The sequence below is a fragment of the Nerophis ophidion genome, linkage group LG22 (assembly GCF_033978795.1).
Source record: "Nerophis ophidion isolate RoL-2023_Sa linkage group LG22, RoL_Noph_v1.0, whole genome shotgun sequence".
Lineage (NCBI taxonomy): Eukaryota > Metazoa > Chordata > Actinopteri > Syngnathiformes > Syngnathidae > Nerophis > Nerophis ophidion.
This window is the reverse complement of record NC_084632.1, coordinates 42506451-42529310: the sequence shown is the minus strand read 5'-3', so window position 1 is coordinate 42529310 and position 22860 is coordinate 42506451. Positions and strand designations below refer to the sequence as shown.

The window sequence follows — 22860 nt, the reverse complement described above, 5'->3', positions numbered from 1 at the left end:
CAGATGAGGTGGTTCGGGCATCTGGTCAGGATGCCACCCGAACGCCTCCCTAGGGAGGTGTTTAGGGCACGTCCAACCGGTAGGAGGCCACGGGGAAGACCCAGGACACGTTGGGAAGACTATGTCTCCCGGCTGGCCTGGGAACGCCTCGGGATCCCCCGGGAAGAGCTAGACGAAGTGGCTGGGGAGAGGGAAGTCTGGGCTTCCCTGCTTAGGCTGTTGCCCCCGCGACCCGACCTCGGATAAGCGGAAGAAGATGGATGGATATCTACTCATTTCCCTGTCAAATTAGACACTAACTCTTAAAAGAGTCTCACCTCATAAATGCTGTTCATATCTCACCTACTGTAATTCATCATGAAAGGTTGTTCTGTTGGACCGGACTGTTTGAAAGATACGTTTTAGGAACGCCCCTAACTGCGTTCAACCAATCAGCGTTGGACGACACAACCAATAAGTTTCCCGCAACCTTCCGAAAGACCCACATAGCTGTCAGGACATCCGGAAAGTTCATGAAGAACTGAATCTACCTGTGTGGTCTTTGGTGGAAACAACTATTTAAAAAGTTCCTGCAGTGGAAAAGGGCCTGCTTTTACCTTTGAAGTATCTTCTCAGCCTCTTCCTTGCTGATGTCCATCCCAAGATCTGCAAGCGACTGCTTGATTTCCATGAAGTCTATTTGGCCTGTTTGAAGAAAAGCAAAACATCAACACTTTGTCTGCATACATCTTAAAAACGTCGAGAATATTTACCGTACCGTCGTTGTTTTTGTCCAAGCTCTTGAACGTTAATTGTAACTTCTTCTCATGTTCCATCAGGTACTTGGAGAACTCGTTGAAGTCAAGCCCGTCGTCTTGGTCCTGGTCTCCAGAGGAAACAATTTTCTAAAAAGGTAACAGAAAAAATATTGAATGTTACAACATAGTCGGTTTTTTTGTATGTTCACAGCTGTTTTTTTATTCCTAAATGTGTCATTGTTATTACTTCTGTCAGGCTTGTCCCTGACAGTTTGGTTTTGTTTTAGTTTTTCCTCTGTGTATGTCTGTTTCCTGTCTGCGCTTTTGTTTTGGTCAGTTCCTGCTTTTCTCCCTGAGCGCCGTTTCCCCTCAGCTGCGGCTGATTGGCACCTGGCCACACCTGGTGTCAATCAGCCCGCTCCTATTTAAACCTGCTTTGTCCTCCAGTCAGAGTTGGATTATTGTCATCATGACTTGTCATTGTCTTATGCCGTGGACTGCTTTCTGTCTCCAGTTCTCCCTGGTTCCTCGTCGCTTGTGAGCTGTTCCTTGGTTCGATTCTTGTTCCTGCTACCTGTCTCCTGTTTTTCTGGTTTGTCTTTTGCCTTCCATTTTTATATTCTTGGACATTAAATTATGTTTTCTCCCTGAGCGCCGTTTCCCCTCAGCTGCAGCTGATTGGCACCTGGCCACACCTGGTGTCAATCAGCCCGCTCCTATTTAAACCTGCTTTGTCCTCCAGTCAGAGTTGGATTATTGTCATTATGACTTGTCATTGTCTTATGCCGTGGACTGCTTTCTGTCTCCAGTTCTCCCTGGTTCCTCGTCGCTTGTGAGCTGTTCCTTGGTTCGATTCTTGTTCCTGCTACCTGTCTCCTGTTTTTCTGGTTTGTCTTTTGCCTTCCATTTTTATATTCTTGGACATTAAATTATGTTTTCTTGCTTAGTGCCTGCCACCTTCTCTGCATCTTGGGGTTTATCACAAACTCAATGTGACAACTTCCCCGTATACCACGTGTTTCCTGGGCAGGACGTTAAAGTGCATCTGGCAGTGGAGGCTCCTCTATGGGGTCTTGGGGCACTAGGAGGTTAACCCCTTTACTACTGTTACCCCAGGTGGTCCTTGGCAAAAGCCTAGTACCTGACTGCCCACTAGCCAGGGATACGGTGTAGACCTCAACGGCGGAGCAGGCGGAAGACGGTAGATTTAAGAACAACCCCAACAGCGGAGGAAGGCTGCAGCAGAAAAGGGTCCCCAGTCGTCTTGGACTCCATGCCACTAGACCTTGACCCGATTCTGTCAAGGATGGTGTGGTGACTTTCTGTGTACCAGTCTCCCCTACCAGGAGGATCGTCATACTCGTTGGACTGACCGCCGATGATGATGCTACGTTCAGTGTTGCTGCAACTAAAACCTTACAATTTCCCTGACGGCAAACCTAAACAGGACCGTAAAGTGTCTAATCAAATGTTATCTAAATTTACTGATTTGCTTTCATTGTCTACAAACTTGCTTATACCAGATTTGCACCGTAAACCAGAACTGGTCGCCAGCCAATTACAGGAGACATACACGATATTGCCAAAAGTATTTGGCCCCCTGCCTTGACTCACATATGAACTTGAAGTGCCATCCCAGTCCTAACCCATAGGGTTCAATATGATGTGGGTCCACCTTTTGCAGTTATTACAGCTTCAACTCTTCTGGGAAGGCTGTCCACAAGGTTGCCGAGTGTCTATATAGGAAGTTTCCACCATTCTTTCAAAAGCGCATTGGTGAGGTCACGCACTGATGTTGGACGAGAAGGCCTGGCTCTCAGTCTCCGTTCTAATTCATCCCAAAGGTGTTCTTACGGGTTCAGGTCAGGACTCTGTGCAGGCCAGTCAAGTTCATCCACACCAGATTCTGTCATCCATGTCTTTATGGACCTTGCTTTGTGCACTAGTGCAAAGTCATGTTGGAAGAGGAAGGGGCCCGCTCCAAACTGTTCCCACAAGGTTGGGAGCATGGAATTGTCCAAAATGTTTTGGTATCCCGGAGCATTCAAATTTCCTTTCACTTGAACTAAGGGGCCAAGCCCAACTCCTGAAAACAAACCCACACCATTATTCTTTCTCGACCCATTTTCCCACTAGGCACAATCCAGTCCAAAATGTACCGTTTTCCTGGCAACCTCCAAACCCAGACTGGTCCATCAGATTGCCAGATGGAAAAGCGTAATACATCACTTGAAAGAACGCGTCTCCACTGCTCTAGAGTCCAGTGTTGAGGTGCTTTACACCACTGCATTCGACGCTTTGCATTGGACTTGGTGATGTATGGCTTAGATGCAGCTGCCCGGCCATGGAAACCCATTGAATCCAGCTCTCTGCGTACTGTACGTTGGCTAATTTGAAGGTGACATGAAGTTTGGAGCTCTGTAGCAACTGACTGTGCAGAAAGTCTTTGCACAATGCGCTTCAGTGGCCTAGTGTTAGAGTGTCCGTTGGTTGTGAGTTCAAACCCCGGTCGAGTCATACCAAAGACTACAAAAAAATGGCACCCATTGCCTCCCTACTTGGGACTTAGCATCAAGGGTTGGAATTAGGGGTTAAATCACCAAAAATGATTACCGGGCGCGGCACCGCTGCTGCCCACTGCTCCCCTCACTTCCCAGGGGGTGATCAAGGGTGATGGGTCAAATGCAGAGGACACATTTCACCACACCTAGTGTGTGTGTGACAATTATTGGTAGTTTAACTTTATCTTTAGCATCCGCTGACCCCTCTCTAGTTTCATAAAGACATGGATGACAGAGTCTGGTGTGAATGAACTTGACTGGACTGCACAGAGTCCTGACCTGAACCCAATAGAATACCTTTAGGATGAATTAGAACGGAAACTGAGAGCCAATGCGCTTTTGGAAAAAAAAAAAAAATGGCACAAAATTCCTACAAACACACTCCGCAACCTTGTGGACAGCCTTCCCAGAAGAGTTGAAGCTGTATTAGCTGCAAAAAGTGGACCCACATCATCTAAGGTTCTCATAGTCATTATTGTCACCGACGTCCCACTGGGTGTGAGTTTTCCTTGCCCTTATGTGGGCCTACCGAGGATGTCGTAGTGGTTTGTGCAGCCCTTTGAGACACTAGTGATTTAGGGCTATATAAGTAAACATTGATTGATTGATTGATTGATTGATTGATTGATATTGAACCCTATGGGTTAGGAATGGGATGGCGTATGTGAAGTCAAGGCAGGTGGCCAAATATTTTTGGCGATATAGTGTATACACACAATCACTCACATTATAGTTTCCAATGAACCCAGAATTATTAGAACGTCAACAAAAAATACATAAATAAATATTGAAAATATTTACAATTTTTCTGATAATGAAATACAGTTGAAAATTGTTTGCAACACTGGTTGTTGTGTTTGTTGTTTGTTTATATATATATAGCTCGGTTGGTAGAGTGGCTGTGCCAGCAACTTGAGGGTTGCAGGTTCAATTCCCGCTTCTGCCATCCTAGTCACTGCCGTTGTGTCCTTGGGCAAGACACTTTACCCACCTGCTCCCAGTGCCACCCACACTGGTTTAAATGTAACTTAGATATTGGGTTTCACTATGTAAAGCGCTTTGAGTCACTAGAGAAAAGCGCTATATAAATATAATTCACTTAACAAGAGTCTACATACAGTACATACATTACGCCGTTTGAACACTCTGAAGAATCGTGTTTTAACCTTCAAAGTCTGCTGAGACCGGATTTGTGGACTCTGGACAACAATATCCGACTCCTCAACAGACTTTCTAAAGGTATCACATGAGGCCTGTTTTTGGACTTTGATCAAACTGTTGCTTCTGTTCACCAACCAGGTCATCAGGCACACCCACACAAATGTATCCTGACCCAGTTTTTGAACTTAGAGATAGAACTGGAATGTTCCGAGTGTTGTTACCATTGTTTCTCCTCATTCAGCATGTCGATTGAACTAAATAAAAAAGTAAACATCAACACTTTCCATATACTGCAGTGTTTTTCCAACCTTTTTTGAACCAAGGCATATTTTCTGCCAAAGGCACACCAGCAGCAGAAATCGCTAACTTGACAGTAAAAAAATCGTTGTCACAATAGCTGGGTATGACTTTAAAGCATAATCAAGCACGCATCAATATAGCTCTTGTCTCAAAGTAGGTGTACTGTCACAATCACACCCTGACTTATCTGGACTTTTTTGCTGTTTTACTTCTTGTCAGTAAGTCTTTGCTGTCGTCCAGCATTCTGTTTTTGTTTACTTTGTAGCCAGTTCAGTTTTAGTTCCGTTCTGCGTAGCTTTCCCTAAGCTTCAACGCCTTTTCTTAGGGGCACTCACCTTTTGTTTATTTTTGGTTTAAGCATTAGACACCTTTTTACCTGCACACTGCCTCCCGCTGTTTCCGACATCTACAAAGCAATTAGCTACCGCCCGCCACCAACTGAGATAGCAGCACCGACACTCAACAACAACACATATGAACTTGAAGTGCCATCCCAGTAGGGTTCAATATGATGTGGGTCCACCTTTTGCAGCTATTACAGCTTCAACTCTTCTGGGAAGGCTGTCCACAAGGTTGCAGAGTGTGTTTGTAGGGATTTTCCACCACCATTCTTCAAAAAACGCATTGGTGAGGTCACACACTGATGTTGGTGGAGAAGGCCTGGCTCTCATTCATCCCAAAGGTCCTCTATCAGGTTCAGGTCAGGACTCTGTGCAGGCCAGTCAAGTTCATCCACACCAGACTCTGTCATCCATGTCTTTATGGACCTTGCTTTGTGCACTGGTGGACAGTCATGTTGGAAGAGGGAGGGGCCCGCTCCAAACTGTTCCCACAAGGTTGGGAGCATAGAATGTTTTGGTATCCTGGAACATTCAAAGTTCTTTTTCACTGGAACTAAGGGACCAAGCACAACTTCTGGAGTGGACTTCTTCCTCTTCCAACATGACTGTGCACCAGTGCACCAAACAAGGTCCATAAAGAAATTTACAACACATAATTTGCAGACTAGACTGGTATTTTTACACAGTGGTTGAAAAACACCAATATACAGTAAATGTACCTTATGTGTGTGTACAATATTCTGTATGTTTTATAAAAGTAGTTTAATTAAACAGATTAGTTTTCTTTCTAGATATACACAGACAGAGCCCAACTTCCCCTCGGAGTAAAAATGTCCAAATTGGGCGCTCCATCACATTCACCTTCTTCAGTAAAGTATCTGTCTTCTTGGAGATGAGTTTTGGCTCCTTGCCATGTTGGAAAAGTGCCTTACGAGCTCGTTTACAAAATGGAAAATCCCTCTCAGTTTCAGAATTCATGCTTCGCCCCAATTAACCTCATCTTCCCGGGGCTAACGGCAACCATGCAACCCCGGACCATCATGCTACCACCACTATGCTTTACTGTAGGCAGTGTTTAACCTCGGTTTACGGTAAGGCTTTGACATAGCATGACGGGAAGGTACACGCATACATCTGCTGTATCACGATTACAGATGTAACGATATGAAAATGTCATATTACGCTATCGTTAGCACAATAATCGCGATTATCATGTGTGGTACTGTTGAATGTGCTCAAAAAATATTTATAAACACACTGAAATCTATTGACCAAGTTATTTTTTCTAAATAACTCAAATAGAAAACAGTTACAAAACCCACTATTTTGCATCTTTAATATCAATCAATCAATCAATGTTTATTTATATAGCCCCAAATCACAAATGTCTCAAAGGACTGCACAAATCATTACGACTACAACATCCTCGGAAGAACCCACAAAAGGGCAAGGAAAACTCACACCCAGTGGGCAGGGAGAATTCACATCCAGTGGGACGCCAGTGACAATGCTGACTATGAGAAACCTTGGAGAGGACCTCAGATGTGGGCAACCCCCCCCCTCTAGGGGACCGAAAGCAATGGATGTCGAGCGGGTCCAACATGATACTGTGAAAGTTCAATCCATAGTGGCTCCAAGACAGCAGCGAGAGTCCCGTCCACAGGAAACCATCTCAAGCGGATCAGCAGCGTAACACAACATAAACACAACAGAAGAAATACCCGGAACCCCTTGCAGCACTAACTTTTCTGGGACGCTACAATACACATCCCTCCCCCGCTACCACATACGAAACCACGCCCCACTCCAACCCTGCCCACCTCAACCTCCTCATGCTCTCTCAGGGAGAGCATGTCCCAAAATTCCAGGCTGCTGTTTTATGACTTCAATATGTTGGCTTTTTTTTTCATAACTTGAGTTGATTTATTTTGGGAAACCTTGTTTCATTGTTCAATGCCTCACAACAAAATGAGGCATAATAATGTGTTAATTCCACATGTGTATATATCGGTATCGGTTGATATTGGTATCGGTAATTAAGAGATGGACAATATCAGAATATCGGCAAAAAAGCCGAAATGATTTCAACAAATCAGTGATTGGTTGAATGAGAGTTCCCACTAGACCAGGGGTCACCAACCTTTTTGAAAGCAAGAGCTACTTCTTGGGTACTGATTAATGCCAAGGGCTACCAGTTTGATACACACTTAAATGAATTGCCAGAAATAGCCAATTTGCTCAATTTACCTTTAAATCTATGTTATTATTAATAATTAATTATATTTATATTTGTGGAAACACTGATCATCTTAATGATTTCTCACAATAAATATATATAGAAACAGATGCATATCCCAAAAAAAAAAAAAAAAAAGGGTATTTCTGTCTGTCATTCTGTCGTACATTTTTTTTCCTTCTACGGACATTTTTTTGTAGTGAATAAATGATGAAATATGTTTTATGCTTCACTGTTAGTGTTTTATACTTACTATTGCATCTGTTTTAATGGCTTTGCTTATATCGTTTTAAAAATGTTTTTTTTAATGTAGCACCTTAAGATTCATTTAAAAGAAAAGTGTGTGACAAATAATATGTATTATTGTTAGGTTCAAACACTGATGACATCTATTAAACAAGACCAGAAGCAAGGAATTAAACAGAGACAGAATTCGAATTAGCTCAATTGAGGAGAAACGTGTAAACACCCTTGTTCAGTGTCATGGTGTGGCGGTATAGCTCGGTTGGTAGAGTGGCCGTACCAGCAACTTGAGGGTTGCAGGTTCGATTCCCGCTTCCGCCATCCTAGTCTCTGCCGTTGTGTCCTTGGGCGAGACACTTTACCCACCTGCTCCCAGTGCCACCCACATTGGTTTAAATGTAACTTAGATATTGGGTTTCACTATGTAAAGCGCTTTGAGTCACTAGAGAAAAGCGCTATATAAATATAATTCACTTCACAATTCACTTCACATCCCACGCTCCGACAAAAGATTGTACGCCTCCTATTTTATTTGGACTTTCCCTGATTACATGGTAACAGCTGTTTCTAAGGGAGGGGGGGTCGTAAACAGCCATCGCCTTTGATTACAAGACAGTTGAAAGAAAAGGTGCCTGGAAGGGGGGTCAGGCCCTACTTTCTCTCCGCTTTTGTAGATCTCGAGTCAAGACAAAAATCTTCCTGTGGAGTACATCACATCAAAGAAACCTACGCCTTCATGTCGCTTCCCATCCTTCACAGTGGTGTTTTACAAGCCTTTTGATTGGTAGAATCAAAGACAGCTTTTGTCCTCTCACCGGGAACTCATTGATACACAAAGTTTTGTGATAACTTAGATAAAAATTATTCTGACAATTATTATTATCCATCCAGTGGTCCTAGAACACACCCCAGTCTCGTATTTTTCTGAGTATAGAACGATCTGCTTGTTTGCTTAGTTGCTCAAATATCAACGTGTCTGTACAAGTTTAGACTGCAGATAATGTGGAATGACGTTAATGCCTTGTTTTCATGTTAGCATTTAAAATAGCGAGAATCCCGGTTTTTCAATCATTTTAATTTGAAGCAGTAATACTAACCATTAGCAGTTTTACTGTGATTAACATTAGTACGGTTTGTTGTTACATACCTAACCACGATCAATCCGTTAAAGTTACTCTTGGGTCTTGAAAATGACATTTCAAATTTGGCTTTTTAGCAACATCTATATTTTTATTTTTAATTGTATTTTTATTTATATAAAAGGCAGACATTTAGCTTTATGAAGTTAACATACATGTATGTGATGATACACCTCCTCCAGGCTGTATTAATACGCTCAATACAACACTGGCGTGAAAACAGGAGTTCAGAATATTCAGAGATTCTCCCATACCTAAGATTATGTTATTTAAAAAAAGAAGCTATGATAAATTAATTTATTGTTCATTTCCTCCCTGGTTGGATACCAGATTTCCTTGAATTGCCGCCAGGTATATAGTATGCGCCTGCCTAGAAAAACTGCCGGGTCAAACTGGTTTCGCAAAATAACTAGCGCATGCTTAGCATTACTGCCGGTTCAGGATTAGAGCCGGGTCAAACTCGTTTCGCAAAATATTATTTTTCTTAGCACATGTCTAGAATTTCCGCCGGGTCAAACTATTTTCGCAAAATAATTAGCATATGCCTAGAATTTCCACAGGGTCAAACTCGTCACGTCACGAGTGACACTTCACCTGTCATCATTTTCAAAATGGAGGAGGCTGATTTCAATCATTTGAAATCGCATAAAGGGAAGAAGATTAAGAGCTATTCAGTAGGATTTAAGGTCCAAGCTATTGAATATGCTAAAAAGAACAGTAAGCAGGTGCGTTTTATTAATATACTGTAGCTGCGTGTGTCAAATATGAGTCATTAAATGACTCCCGCCTCCTGGTGGTAGAGGGCGCTAGTGATCCTTCTTGCGACTACTCGGCTGCAGAAGAAGTGACAACAAGCAGCGATCATTTATTTTTTCCTCTCGCTTGCACTTTTAACATGGAGGATTACATATCTAAAATAAAACAGTTTTCTAAACTGGACTTTCAGTCGAAGCAGGAGGTAATAAAGGAAGATCTCCATCGAGACAGAGAGACTTTTAAAACTGAAGAAAGATAAGGAAGACTTATATAAACAAGTTATCGATGCTTTTAATCAGAAGGAGCTGCGCATGGACTTCATTTATAAGTAAAGGTAAGACCATAAGAAGGTTTTTTTATGAAATGTGCTTTTCATGATGGTATCCTTACATCACACTCAAATTTATAAGCGCAGGCCTAAATTTACCGCATGCCTTTGGTAAGCGCCCGAGTGAAAAGAGGTTTTAAATTAATTATCGCTCAGGCGGCAATTCAAGGAAATACGGTAAGTCAAACACATCCCTAATCTGTCTTGCTCCATAGATTTTTTGTTGTATGACTTTGAAATATAAAAACCTAAAACCAAGAGAAATCCCCAAAACTGAGCATAATGACACTTTCATAAGATGAAGTCATGTGACGCCATCACATGACTTGTGTTATGAAACATCAACAGGCCGTCGCCAATAGAAACAAGGACCAGCTTCCTTCTGCTATGGTCGACAAAACTACCAGTTTATGAATGAAACTTTCTGAAGTTCCCCTTTTATATTGTAAAAATATGATCAGTTCATTTTTAAAGGGGAACTGCAATTGTTGGGGATTTTTGCCCATCATCCACAGTCCCTAAGTGAGTCAAGAACACACACTTTTCTGTGTTCTAAATCGTGAAAAAACTGCAGGAAATGTGGATTTACCTACACTATATTGCCAAAAACCATTTGGCCGCCTGCCTTAACTCACATATAAATTTGAGGTACAGGGTTTCCCGCAGCACTTTGTTGTTAAGGCGTCCGCCTAAACAACACAGAGCCACTGCCTAAGCTCCGTTCTGCCTCTGCCTCTGTCATTACGTCCCTGCAGCACCCAGCATTGTCCCACCCACACAACCATCTGATTGGGTACACGCAGAGTGGTAACAGCCAATCAGCAGTGCGTATTCAGAGCGTACGTAACGTGGAATAAGCAGAAAGGTGTTTTTAGCAGGAAAGGCAGCGGACTCTCCCCAAATGATGATAAACACCTCCCAGCCAACAACTAGTAACATAACAATAAGCCCGTTGACGTTCTAGAAACATAAGCAGCAGCTCAGCTCACTCGCAGTCTTTGAGGTGAAGGCTAATTAGCTTTTAGCATCATGTTACCTCACTGTGCGGTGTGTGTGTTACGGACAGTAAAGCCCTGTCTGAGAGAAAGACAAGCATTATTGACCTACAATTAACAACTAAGTTATTTCACTTTACCTTTTTCTATGTTGATTGAGCTGTGTTGACGCAGCATAAAAGGACATTATGTTAAATGAAGACTTTCCTGAAGCTGTCTCTGATAGTTGATGTAATAATGTAAGTGCATCATAGAGCCGACATGAACTCCATGGTGTTCAGGGATGAATAGTCTCTCCTATTGCTATTGTACAATTTTTTTGCTGCAGTTACATTAATCATTAGTAATGTAGAAGCCTAGTTTTGAATGGCAGGGTCCCTGCTATCACATGTTGATAAAAATACAACATTTACATAATAAACATCAACTACAGGCTTCCCAAATGCTGTAATAAATTAAGCATGATGAGTTGAGCATATGTCAGCATGTGGCCCCACTTTTAACTCTTTTTTTCCAACGCTTATTGTGTAGTGAAGTAAATTATATTTATATAGCGCTTTTCTCTAGTGATTCAAAGCGCTTTACCTAGTGAATCCCATTATCTGAGTTACATTTAAACCAGTGCAAACGCTTACTTACAGTAAGTCTTATAATTTGACTTATTAAGTCATTTTTTGTCATTATTTTGACTTAGAAAGTCATAATAATGACATAGTATCTCAGGTAAGCCGGACTGTTTTGTTTTTACGTTACAGAAAAAATATCGAGATATATATCGTATATCGCCATTCAGCAAATGGAGCAGAAAACACTAACAAAAATGTTAGGCTTCTTCACGCGACGAAGCTGGCCTACTTCACCACACTCTGTAGTCTATTGCCTATCCAGGCTGTGGCGGCAGCGACGAGGTGGAGACGTGATGGCGACAGGCCAAGTTACACCAAACCTTTCTCGAAGAAAAATGCCTTATGCTTGGCCTGTTTTCGGCTCTACGAACCGTTTAAATCGTGAAAATAATAAACGTTTCTTCAGAGTTCCTTAAAAGATGGTAATCAAGAAGGGCGGGAGAGTGCAAGATTTTACGAAAGACGACGACAAAAGTGGCACACACTGCAGTACAAGAGAGTAAAGTCAAAGAACGCACTTTGTTAAAGGTTTGTTTGATATATTTTTAATATACTTTACTCGTTCAGTATTTCCCCATTGAAGTATTGTCTTGATAGTTTGTATTTTAATTTTTTTAAAAACAGAAACCAAAAATGAGAGTCGATACTTGGTCAGGAAAGGTATTTCTACGTCTCCCCTCGTGTTTATTTCGTACACAAACGTGTCAGAGTACATTTGATAACGAGAAAGGAATCAAACATAGTGATGATTAATTCATTGTTAGTTGTTGCGTGCTCCTTTGTTTACGTGGACCCGTCAACCCAAGGTGCAAAGTTGAATCATAAAATGCAACAATTCGACATATTTATCTGGGAGAGTCTTGATACCAGTTTCCTTAACCCACCACACATGCAGAAAACTTCTATGCATTTCCAAGTTTTCATGTAGAATGACGTCGAAGCACCAGATAGTTTGACATGTCTGGGAACTCCACCTATGGATAATCCTTAAAAATCACTCGAAAAATATATATTTTTTAATAAAGTATAGGGATCCATTTCATTGCATACCGTATTTCCCTGAATTGCCGCCGGGTATATAGTATGCGCCTGCCTAGAATTACCACTGGCTCAAACTCGTTTCGCAAAATATCATTTTTATTAGCGTATGTCTAGAATTTCCACAGGGTCAAACTCGTCACGGCACGAGTGACACTTCACCTGTCATCATTTTCAAAATGGAGGAGGCTGGTTTCAATCATTTGAAATCGCATAAAGGGAAGAAGATTAAGAGCTATTCAGTAGGATTTAAGGTCCAAGCTATTGAATATGCTAAAAAGAACAGTAAGCAGCTATGTTTTATTAATATACCGTAGCTGCGTGTGTCAAATATGAGTCATTAAATGACTCCCGCCTCCTGGTGGTAGAGGGCGCTAGTGATCCTTCTTGCGACTACTCGGCTGCAGAAGAAGTGACAACAAGCAGCCATCGTTTATTTTTTCCTCTCGCTTGCACTTTTAACATGGAGGATTACATATCTAAAATAAAACAGTTTTCTAAACTGGACTTTCAATCGAAGCAGGAGGTAATAAAGGAAGATCTCCATCGAGACAGAGAGACTTTTAAAACTGAAGAAAGATAAGGAAGACTTCTATAAACAAGTTATTGATGCTTTTGATCAGAAGGAGCTGCGCATGGACTTCATTTATAAGTAAAGGTAAGACCATAATAACGTTTTTTTATTAAATGTGCTTTTCATGATGGTATCCTTACATCACACTTAAATTTTTAAGCGCAAGCCTAAATTTACCGCATAAGCGCCGGAGTGAGAAGAAGTTTAAAAATAATTAGCGCATGCTTACCTTTACCGCATGCCTTTGGTAAACGCCGGAGTGAGAAGAGGTTTTAAATTAATCAGCGCCCCGGCGGCAATTCAAGGAAATCTGGTAGTTGGATTTTTTGCTTGTATCGGCTTTTTTTTGCAGGAAGATCTGGGCCACTTGCGTACTCAGACACTGGTAAAAAAAAATGCTAATGTTGTTGCTAATAAATTATAAGTTTATGATTATTTGCAAACAAAACATTTAGTTTCTTAGGTCAAACATGAAATATCTTGTCTTTGCAGTCTATTCAATTGAATATAAGTTGAAAACCATTTGCAAATTTATTGTATTCTCTTTTTATTTACCATTTACACAACGTGACAACTTCACTGGTTTTGCGAGGGGCACTGAAATTTGTGAGTCTCTCAGGAAAATCGGGAGGGTTGGCAAGTATGTTTTCATGGACGCCCCTGCTTATTTAATGTCACTACACCATGCATTATAGTTCAAGAGTGACTATAGAGGAGGAAAGAAGTCCTTCCTTGGTGATTATGTGTAATATCTAACTGTGATATAACTTATGACATAGTTTATTGTAGTGTTTGAGTTACCTGACATAGTTTATTGTAGTGTTTGAGTTACCTGACACAGTTTATTGTAGTGTTTGAGTTACCTGACATAGTTTATTGTAGTGTTTGAGTTACCTGACATAGTTTATTGTAGTGTTTGAGTTACCTGACATAGTTTATTGTAGTGTTTGAGTTACCTGACATAGTTTATTGTAGTGTTTGAGTTACCTGACATAGTTTATTGTAGTGTTTGAGTTACCTGACATAGTTTATTGTAGTGTTTGAGTTACCTGACATAGTTTATTGTAGTGTTTGAGTTACCTGACATAGTTTATTGTAGTGTTTGAGTTACCTGACATAGTTTATTGTAATGTTTGAGTTACCTGACACAGTTTATTGTAGTGTTTGAGTTACCTGACACAGTTTATTGTAGTGTTTGAGTTACCTGACATAGTTTATTGTAGTGTTTGAGTTACCTGACATAGTTTATTGTAGTGTTTGAGTTACCTGACATCGTTTATTGTAGTGTTTGAGTTACCTGACATAGTTTATTGTAGTGTTTGAGTTACCTGACATAGCTTATTGTAGTGTTTGAGTTACCTGACATAGTTTATTGTAGTGTTTGAGTTACCTGACATAGTTTATTGTAGTGTTTGAGTTACCTGACACATTTTATTGTAGTGTTTGAGTTACCTGACATAGTTTATTGTAGTGTTTGAGTTACCTGACATAGTTTATTGTAGTCTTTGAGTTACCTGACATAGTTTATTGTAGTGTTTGAGTTACCTGACACAGTTTATTGTAGTGTTTGAGTTACCTGACACAGTTTATTGTAGTGTTTGAGTTACCTGACACAGTTTATTGTAGTGTTTGAGTTACCTGACACAGTTTATTGTAGTGTTTGAGTTACCTGACATAGTTTATTGTAGTGTTTGAGTTACCTGACACAGTTTATTGTAGTGTTTGAGTTACCTGACATAGTTTATTGTAGTGTTTGAGTTACCTGACATAGTTTATTGTAGTGTTTGAGTTACCTGACATAGTTTATTGTAGTGTTTGAGTTACCTGACACAGTTTATTGTAGTGTTTGAGTTACATGACATAGTTTATTGTAGTGTTTGAGTTACCTGACACAGTTTATTGTAGTGTTTGAGTTACCTGACACAGTTTATTGTAGTGTTTGAGTTACCTGACATAGTTTATTGTAGTGTTTGAGTTACCTGACATAGTTTATTGTAGTGTTTGAGTTACCTGACATAGTTTATTGTAGTGTTTGAGTTACCTGACATAGTTTATTGTAGTGTTTGAGTTACCTGACACAGTTTATTGTAGTGTTTGAGTTACATGACATAGTTTATTGTAGTGTTTGAGTTACCTGACATAGTTTATTGTAGTGTTTGAGTTACCTGACATAGTTTATTGTAGTGTTTGAGTTACCTGACATAGTTTATTGTAGTGTTTGAGTTACCTGACATAGTTTATTGTAGTGTTTGAGTTACCTGACATAGTTTATTGTAGTGTTTGAGTTACATGACATAGTTTATTGTAGTGTTTGAGTTACCTGACATAGTTTATTGTAGTGTTTGAGTTACCTGACACAGTTTATTGTAGTGTTTGAGTTACCTGACATAGTTTATTGTAGTGTTTGAGTTACCTGACACAGTTTATTGTAGTGTTTGAGTTACCTGACATAGTTTATTGTAGTGTTTGAGTTACCTGACACAGTTTATTGTAGTGTTTGAGTTACCTGACATAGTTTATTGTAGTGTTTGAGTTACCTGACATAGTTTATTGTAGTGTTTGAGTTACCTGACATAGTTTATTGTAGTGTTTGAGTTACCTGACATAGTTTATTGTAGTGTTTGAGTTACCTGACATAGTTTATTGTAGTGTTTGAGTTACATGACATAGTTTATTGTAGTGTTTGAGTTACCTGACATAGTTTATTGTAGTGTTTGAGTTACCTGTGCTGCTCCTCTCCCAGACCGGATGCCCATATTAGCGATGCCCTCCTTCAGCTCACAAACGTCCACTTTGCCATCCTTGTTCGTGTCCAGTTTGGCGAACAACTCCTCGTACATTTTGGACTGGCTCTCCGCGCATTGGCAGTGCGTCAAGAAGACTTTTCGGACCAAGTTCTGCATGGCTGGCGGAAAGAAAAGGAGCTATGCAAACAGACCAGAGAAAAGAAAAAAGAAAAAGACGACGATTCCTGTGGTTGCCACTTCCGGTTTCACCTCCAAGCCACGCTTACGTCACCGAGGAGAAGATGGCATCAAGAATGTGACGAAAGTGTGTTGTTTTAGGAAGGAGCGCGCGGCCGAGGGAGTTGATGTAGTTCTCACTCACTGACTTAGCCTGGAAAAGTCCACCCCTTCGAGTGCGCGTACACGCACGCCGCGGACACGCCCTTTTAAACAGGAAGACAAGGCAGCCGGATGGGCGTTTCGTCTCATTTAAGAGATTCGGTTCTTATGACTCGAGTCATTAAAGTGAACTGATTCTTTTCGCTGGCAAATGTATTTATGAAATTTACTAATTGTTTTTTATTGATAATTAAAATGATCATTAATTATTATAATACATTTGTGGATTTACTGATGGGCTTTACAGTGGAAGAGGGGTTAGTGCGTCTGCCTCACAATACGAAGGTCCTGCAGTCTTGGGTTCAATCCCAGGCTCGGGATCTTTCTGTGTGGAGTTTGCATGTTCTCCCCGTGAATGCGTGGGTTCCCTCCGGGTACTCCCGCTTCCTCCCACTTCTAAAGACATGCACCTGGGGATAGGCCCCTCCCACCTCCAAAGACATGCACCTGGGGATAGGCCCCTCCCACTTCCAAAGACATGCACCTGGGGATAGGTTGATTGGCAACACTAAATGGTCCCTAGTGTGTGAATGTGAGTGTGAATGTTGTCTGTCTATCTGTGTTGGCCCTGTGATGAGGTGGCGACTTGTCCAGGGTGTACGCCGCCTTCCGCCCGATTGTAGCTGAGATAGGCGCCCGCAAACACCCCCCCCCCCCCCAAAAAAAGGAATAAGCAGTACAAAATGGATGGATTTATTGATTTTTATAAATTGCTTTATTTATTTATTATTATTATTATAATGGCAAAAATGGATGGATGGATCACTATTATCATTATTGATATTATTATTATTAATAGACTGTATTTATGTTATTCAGATGCAAATAATGCTGCATAATAGACTGTATTTATGTTATTCATATGTGAATAATGCTGTATAATTGACTGTATTTAAATTATTTAAATGTAAATAATGCTGTATAATAGACTGTATTTATATTATTTAAATGTGAATAATGCTGTTTAAGAGACTGTATTTATGTTATTCACATGTGAATAATGCTGTATAATAGACTGTATTTAAATTATTTAAATGTAAATAATGCTGTATAATAGACTGTATTTATGTTATTCACATGTGAATAATGCTGTTTAATAGACTGCATTTAAATTATTTAAATGTAAATAATGTTGTTTAATAGACTGTATTTATGTTATTCACATGCGAAAAATGCTGTATAATAGACTGTATTTATGTTATTCACATGTGAATAATGCTGTATAATTGACTGTATTTATATTATTTACATGTGAATAATGCTGTATAATAGACTGTATTTATGTTATTCACATGTGAATAATGCTGTTTAATACACTGTATTTATATTATTTAAATGTGAATAATGCTGTATAATAGACTGTATTTATATTATTCACATGTGAATAATACCTAGGTGTTTATTGTGAGCAAACTGTGGTGCTGGATTCCCCCCAGGGATCAATAAAGTACTTTCTATTCTATATAAAGTGCAGCCGTTTTTTTTAAATCAAAGTCCACATGCAGTGCCGTACAATGCATTCTAAATATTTAACAAACCTAAACAAAAGTCCACTTACAGCAGCACCAATAAGAGCTCCACTATTCCGTCTGTACAACCCCATAAATAACCCTTCAAAAGACTCAATTTGCATTTAGTGACTTAAATATCCACAAAGAGTTAGTAATATTGTAGTTACGACTCAAGCACCTGCCGCCGCTCATTCTTCATTGTGCTCCTCTGAGTGCGCCTGACACCGATGAGGACCCCGCACACTATTTAGACCAGCCTGTCCTGCGTTCCTGTGCCAGAACATAACTACTTGTGTTGTGCAGCTAGCTCTCCTTCCATGTGCTTACTTGCTCCCCGTGTTTCCTCTCCTCTGTGCCCGTTGTGTCGTGTCCTGTGTCGTCCTTCCGCAGCTTCTCTCTGTTCCCTGGATTCGAGCTGTGCGTCTCCTCTCCCCGGACTCCCAAGTTGGACAGGTCTGCAGGTAGAGGCCTGACAAAGTGCAATCCACTACTCCAGGTTGGGGTTGGACAGAGAGCTAAAGACCCATTTCAATGAAGAAAGCATCGTTACTCTAAGCACAAGTGCTGGAGCATGATGTGTACACATGATGCCCCCTTCACATTTCTGACTGCCCCCTCATATAAGCATGCCTAGATCCGCCCCTGGCGCCCTGCATCCCGCTGTTTCCGACATCTACAAAGCAATTAGCTACCGGCTGCCACCTACTGATGTGGAAGAGTATTACACGGTTACTCTGCTGAGCACCGACACTTAACAACAACACATCATTTGCAGACTATAAATACTGATTTGCACATAATATTTTGAACCCAAATAGCTGAAATGACATCATCTCCCACGGCACAGCAGACTGTATAATACTCATAAAAACAAAGATGGCTTTGGTGGAAAATGTCGTGCAATCAGGGTTCGGTCCTTGGCCCTGCACTCTTCAGCATCTACATGCTGCCGCTAGGTGACATCATACGCAAATACGGTGTTAGCTTTCACTGCTATGCTGATGACACCCAACTCTACATGCCCCTAAAGCTGACCAACACGCCGGATTGTAGTCAGTTGGAGGCGTGTCTTAATGAAATTAAACAATGGATGTCCGCTAACTTTTTGCAACTTAACGCCAAAAAAACGGAAATGCTGATTATCGGTCCTGCTAGACACCGACTTCTATTTAATAATACAACTCTAACATTTGACAACCAAATAATAAAACAAGGTGACTCGGTAAAAAATCTGGGTATTATCTTCGACCCAACTCTCTCCTTTGAGGCACACATTAAAAGCGTTACTAAAACGGCCTTCTTTCATCTCCGTAATATCGCTAAAATTCGCTCCATTTTGTCCACTAAAGACGCTGAGATCATTATCCATGCGTTTGTTACGTCTCGTCTCGATTACTGTAACGTATTATTTTCGGGTCTCCCCATGTCTAGCATTAAAAGATTACAGTTGGTACAAAATGCGGCTGCTAGACTTTTGACAAGAACAAGAAAGTTTGATCACATTACGCCTGTACTGTATATACCTTTATATACATATATACATACATATATACCTATACTGTATATACCTTTATATACATATATACATACATATATACCTATACTGTATATACCTTTATATACATATATACATACATATATACATACTGGCTCACCTGCACTGGCATCCTGTGCACTTAAGATGTGACTTTAAGGTTTTACTACTTACGTATAAAATACTACACGGTCTAGCTCCATCCTATCTTGCCGATTGTATTGTACCATATGTCCCGGCAAGAAATCTGGGTTCAAAAGACTCCGGCTTATTAGTGATTCCTAGAGCCCAAAAAAAGTCTGCGGGCTATAGAGCGTTTTCCGTTCGGGCTCCAGTACTCTGGAATGCCCTCCCGGTAACAGTTCGAGATGCTACCTCAGTAGAAGCATTTAAGTCTCATCTTAAAACTCATCTGTATACTCTAGCCTTTAAATAGACCTCCTTTTTAGACCAGTTGATCTGCCGCTTCTTTTCTTTCTCCTATGTCCCCCCCTCCCTTGTGGAGGGGGTCCGGTCCGATGACCATGGATGAAGTACTGGCTGTCCAGAGTCGAGACCCAGGATGGACCGCTCGTCGGGACCCAGGATGGACCGCTCGCCTGTGTATCGGTTGGGGACATCTCTACGATGCTGATCCGCCTCCGCTTGAGATGGTTTCCTGTGGACGGGACTCTCGCTGCTGTCTTGGATCCGCTTTGAACTGAACTCTCGCGGCTGTGTTGGAGCCACTATGGATTGAACTTTCACAGTATCATGTTAGACCCGCTCGACATCCATTGCTTTCGGTCCCCTAGAGGGGGGGGGTTGCCCACATCTGAGGTCCTCTCCAAGGTTTCTCATAGTCAGCATTGTCACTGGCGTCCCACTGGATGTGAGTTTTCCTTGCCCTTTTGTGGGTTCTTCCGAGGATGTTGTAGTCGTAATGATTTGTGCAGTCCTTTGAGACATTTGTGATTTGGGGCTATATAAATAAACATTGATTGATTGAATGCTCACAAAACAGGCCATAACAAACTTGCACATTCTAATATAAACAAACTACTGAAAGGGGCCCTCAGTAAGTACTGACATCATTGCACTTTGCTAATAAATGTTGTGTTTCACTGCATATTCTACTCAGCGCGCCATAGTCTGCTTCCTTTGTAGCTTTATGACTCATGTAGACAAGAATCTGACAGCTGGTCCTGGTTATATTTACAAACCAAATGGGGGTGGATCAGGGAGGGAATGGGGATAGAAAAATTGCCCTGGCAGTACTTCTGTTCAACCACTGGGTGTCGCCAAAGTGCGACACAAAACTAACTGTGTGGAAGCTGTTGTATTTGCCAACTGCACTTCCGTTTATTCAATATTGACATTGGAATAAAAGCCCCTTAAATACAATTTCTAAATATTATAACAAGTGTATCTTTAATAAAGTTACGGATTATTATTGGGATTAAATTATTCAAAGCAATTCAAAGATTAGTGTACTAATACACCTAAAAATGTGTATATATATATATATATTGTTGGATTTGGTTGTCTTTTTATTTCCTAGTCAATCAATCAATCAATCAATGTTTATTTATATAGCCCCAAATCACAAATGTCTCAAAGGACTGCACAAATCATTACGACTACAACATCCTCGGAAAAACCCACAAAAGGGCAAGGAAAACTCACACCCAGTGGGCAGGGAGAATTCACATCCAATGGGACGCCAGTGACAATGCTGACTATGAGAAACCTTGGAGAGGACCTCAGATGTGGGCAACCCCCCCCCCTCTAGGGGACCGAAAGCAATGGATGTCGAGCGGGTCTAACATGATACTGTGAAAGTTCAATCCATAGTGGCTCCAACACAGCCGCGAGAGTTCAGTTCAAGGCGGATCCAAGACAGCAGCGAGAGTCCCGCCCACAGGAAACCATCTCAAGCGGAGGTGGATCAGCAGCGTAGAGATGTCCCCAACCGATACACAGGCGAGCGGTCCATCCTGGGTCTCGACTCTGGACAGCCAGTACTTCATCCATGGTCATTGGACCGGACCCCCCTCCACAAGGGAGGGGGGGACATAGGAGAAAAAAGAAAAGAAGCGGCAGATCAACTGGTCTAAAAAGGAGGTCCATTTAAAGGCTAGAGTATACAGATGAGTTTTAAGGTGAGACTTAAATGCTTCTATTGAGGTAGCATCTCGAACTGTTACCGGGAGGGCATTCCAGAGTACTGGAGCCCGAACGGAAAACGCTCTATAGCCCGCAGACTAGTCAGATTTTAGAAAAAGGCACTGCTCACCTTGATGTTGGCCAAGTGAGTCTGTCCGTGAGTTTGCAAGAGCAGTCCAATTTTCAGCATGTCATCCCGGACGAGCCCCCAAATTGTTGCGTTCTGACCCGTTCTTCCTCCAGTCAACGCTCCCAGGTTCTTTTACGACACATAAGCTGGTTTTAAATCAATCAGAGACAGAGGTTGCTCATTTTGATATTTTATAACCAAAGCGCTTTGGGAGATCAATCTAGATACAACATTTCAAAGGCACGGTCCGAATTGATCAAACCTAAAAATGGCAGTTTCTCCCCTCCTCACTCACTCTCACCCGCCCCTCTTCTTCTCCTCCCTACTTCGGACAGTTGACATAACAGATAGTTATGGCTTCATTGTGACATTATTGGGAACATCCTAATTGGGAACAGGTGGGTGCCATGATTGGGTATAAAAACAGCTTCCCAAAAATGCTCAGTCTTTCACAAGAAAGGATGGGGCGAGGTACACCCCTTTGTCCACAACTGCGTGAGCAAATAGTCAAACAGTTTAAGAACAACCTTTCTCAAAGTGCAATTGCAAGAAATTTAGGGATTTCAACATCTACGCTCCATAATATCATCAAAAGGTTCAGAGAATCTGGAGAAATCACTCCACGTAAGCAGCATGGCCGGAAACCAACATTGAATGACCGTGACCTTCCATCCCTCAGACGGCACTGTATCAAAAACCGACATCAATCGCTAAAGGATATCACCACATGGGCTCGGGAACACTTCAGAAAACCACTGTCACTAAATACAGTTGGTCGCTACATCTGTAAGTGCAAGTTAAAGCTCTACTATGCAAAGCGAAAGCCATTTATCAACAACATCCAGAAACGCCGCCGACTTCTCTGGGCCCCGAGATCATCTAAGATGGACTGATGCAAAGTGGAAAAGTATTCTGTGGTCTGACGAGTCCACATTTCAAATTGTTTCTGGAAATATTCGACATCGTGTCATCCGGACCAAAGGGGTAGCGAACCATCATTGTATTCTGTTTATATTTACATCTAACACAAATTCCCAACTCATATGGAAACAGGGTTCGTATATAAAAAAACATTAAAGCACTATTTATTCGAGTGTCTAGAACAGGGGTGTCATTGAGGGCCACATCGCAGTAATGACTGCCTTTATAGGGCCACTTTTTAAAAATGTATCATAATTATGCATGCGGGCAATAAGCTGTGATTAATCATTAAAAATAAATACATATTTTGACAGCATTGATATAAATGTATCCCCTCATACTATAACATTATTGCCTATGCACTTAATTATTAGATTTTTTCACGCAAAAATGAAAAAATACAACATATGTAAAGGTTTATTTTTATCTTTACTAACATATTTTTGGAACGCACCATAT

The 22860-nt window shown here is 41.1% G+C and overlaps 1 protein-coding gene and 1 long non-coding RNA gene across 3 annotated transcripts in view; one reads left to right on the top strand and one right to left on the bottom strand.

Annotated features, from left to right (window-relative positions):
- The window catches only part of LOC133540880 (mitochondrial adenyl nucleotide antiporter SLC25A24-like), an 87508-nt gene extending 71300 nt beyond the window's left edge, over window positions 1-16208 (bottom strand). Inside the window, exons 1-3 of one of the 2 annotated variants that reach the window (XR_009803749.1) lie at window positions 15759-16208; window positions 758-884; window positions 597-684 (exon numbers count right to left, since the gene is read on the bottom strand). Coding sequence is in view for 1 of the 2 variants with exons in the window: in XM_061883894.1 (XP_061739878.1) it covers window positions 597-684; window positions 758-884; window positions 15759-15938 (395 nt within the window). In the remaining variant the exon portion in view is untranslated. The remainder of the gene's footprint in view (window positions 1-596; window positions 685-757; window positions 885-15758) is intronic. The other variant, XM_061883894.1, reaches the window with a different exon arrangement.
- Window positions 266-2415, top strand: LOC133540883 (uncharacterized). Its single transcript, XR_009803750.1, has 4 exons — window positions 266-892; window positions 1252-1329; window positions 1547-1624; window positions 1854-2415. It is a non-coding gene; the product is annotated as an uncharacterized LOC133540883 (long non-coding RNA).
- Window positions 16209-22860: the final 6652 nt, after the last annotated feature.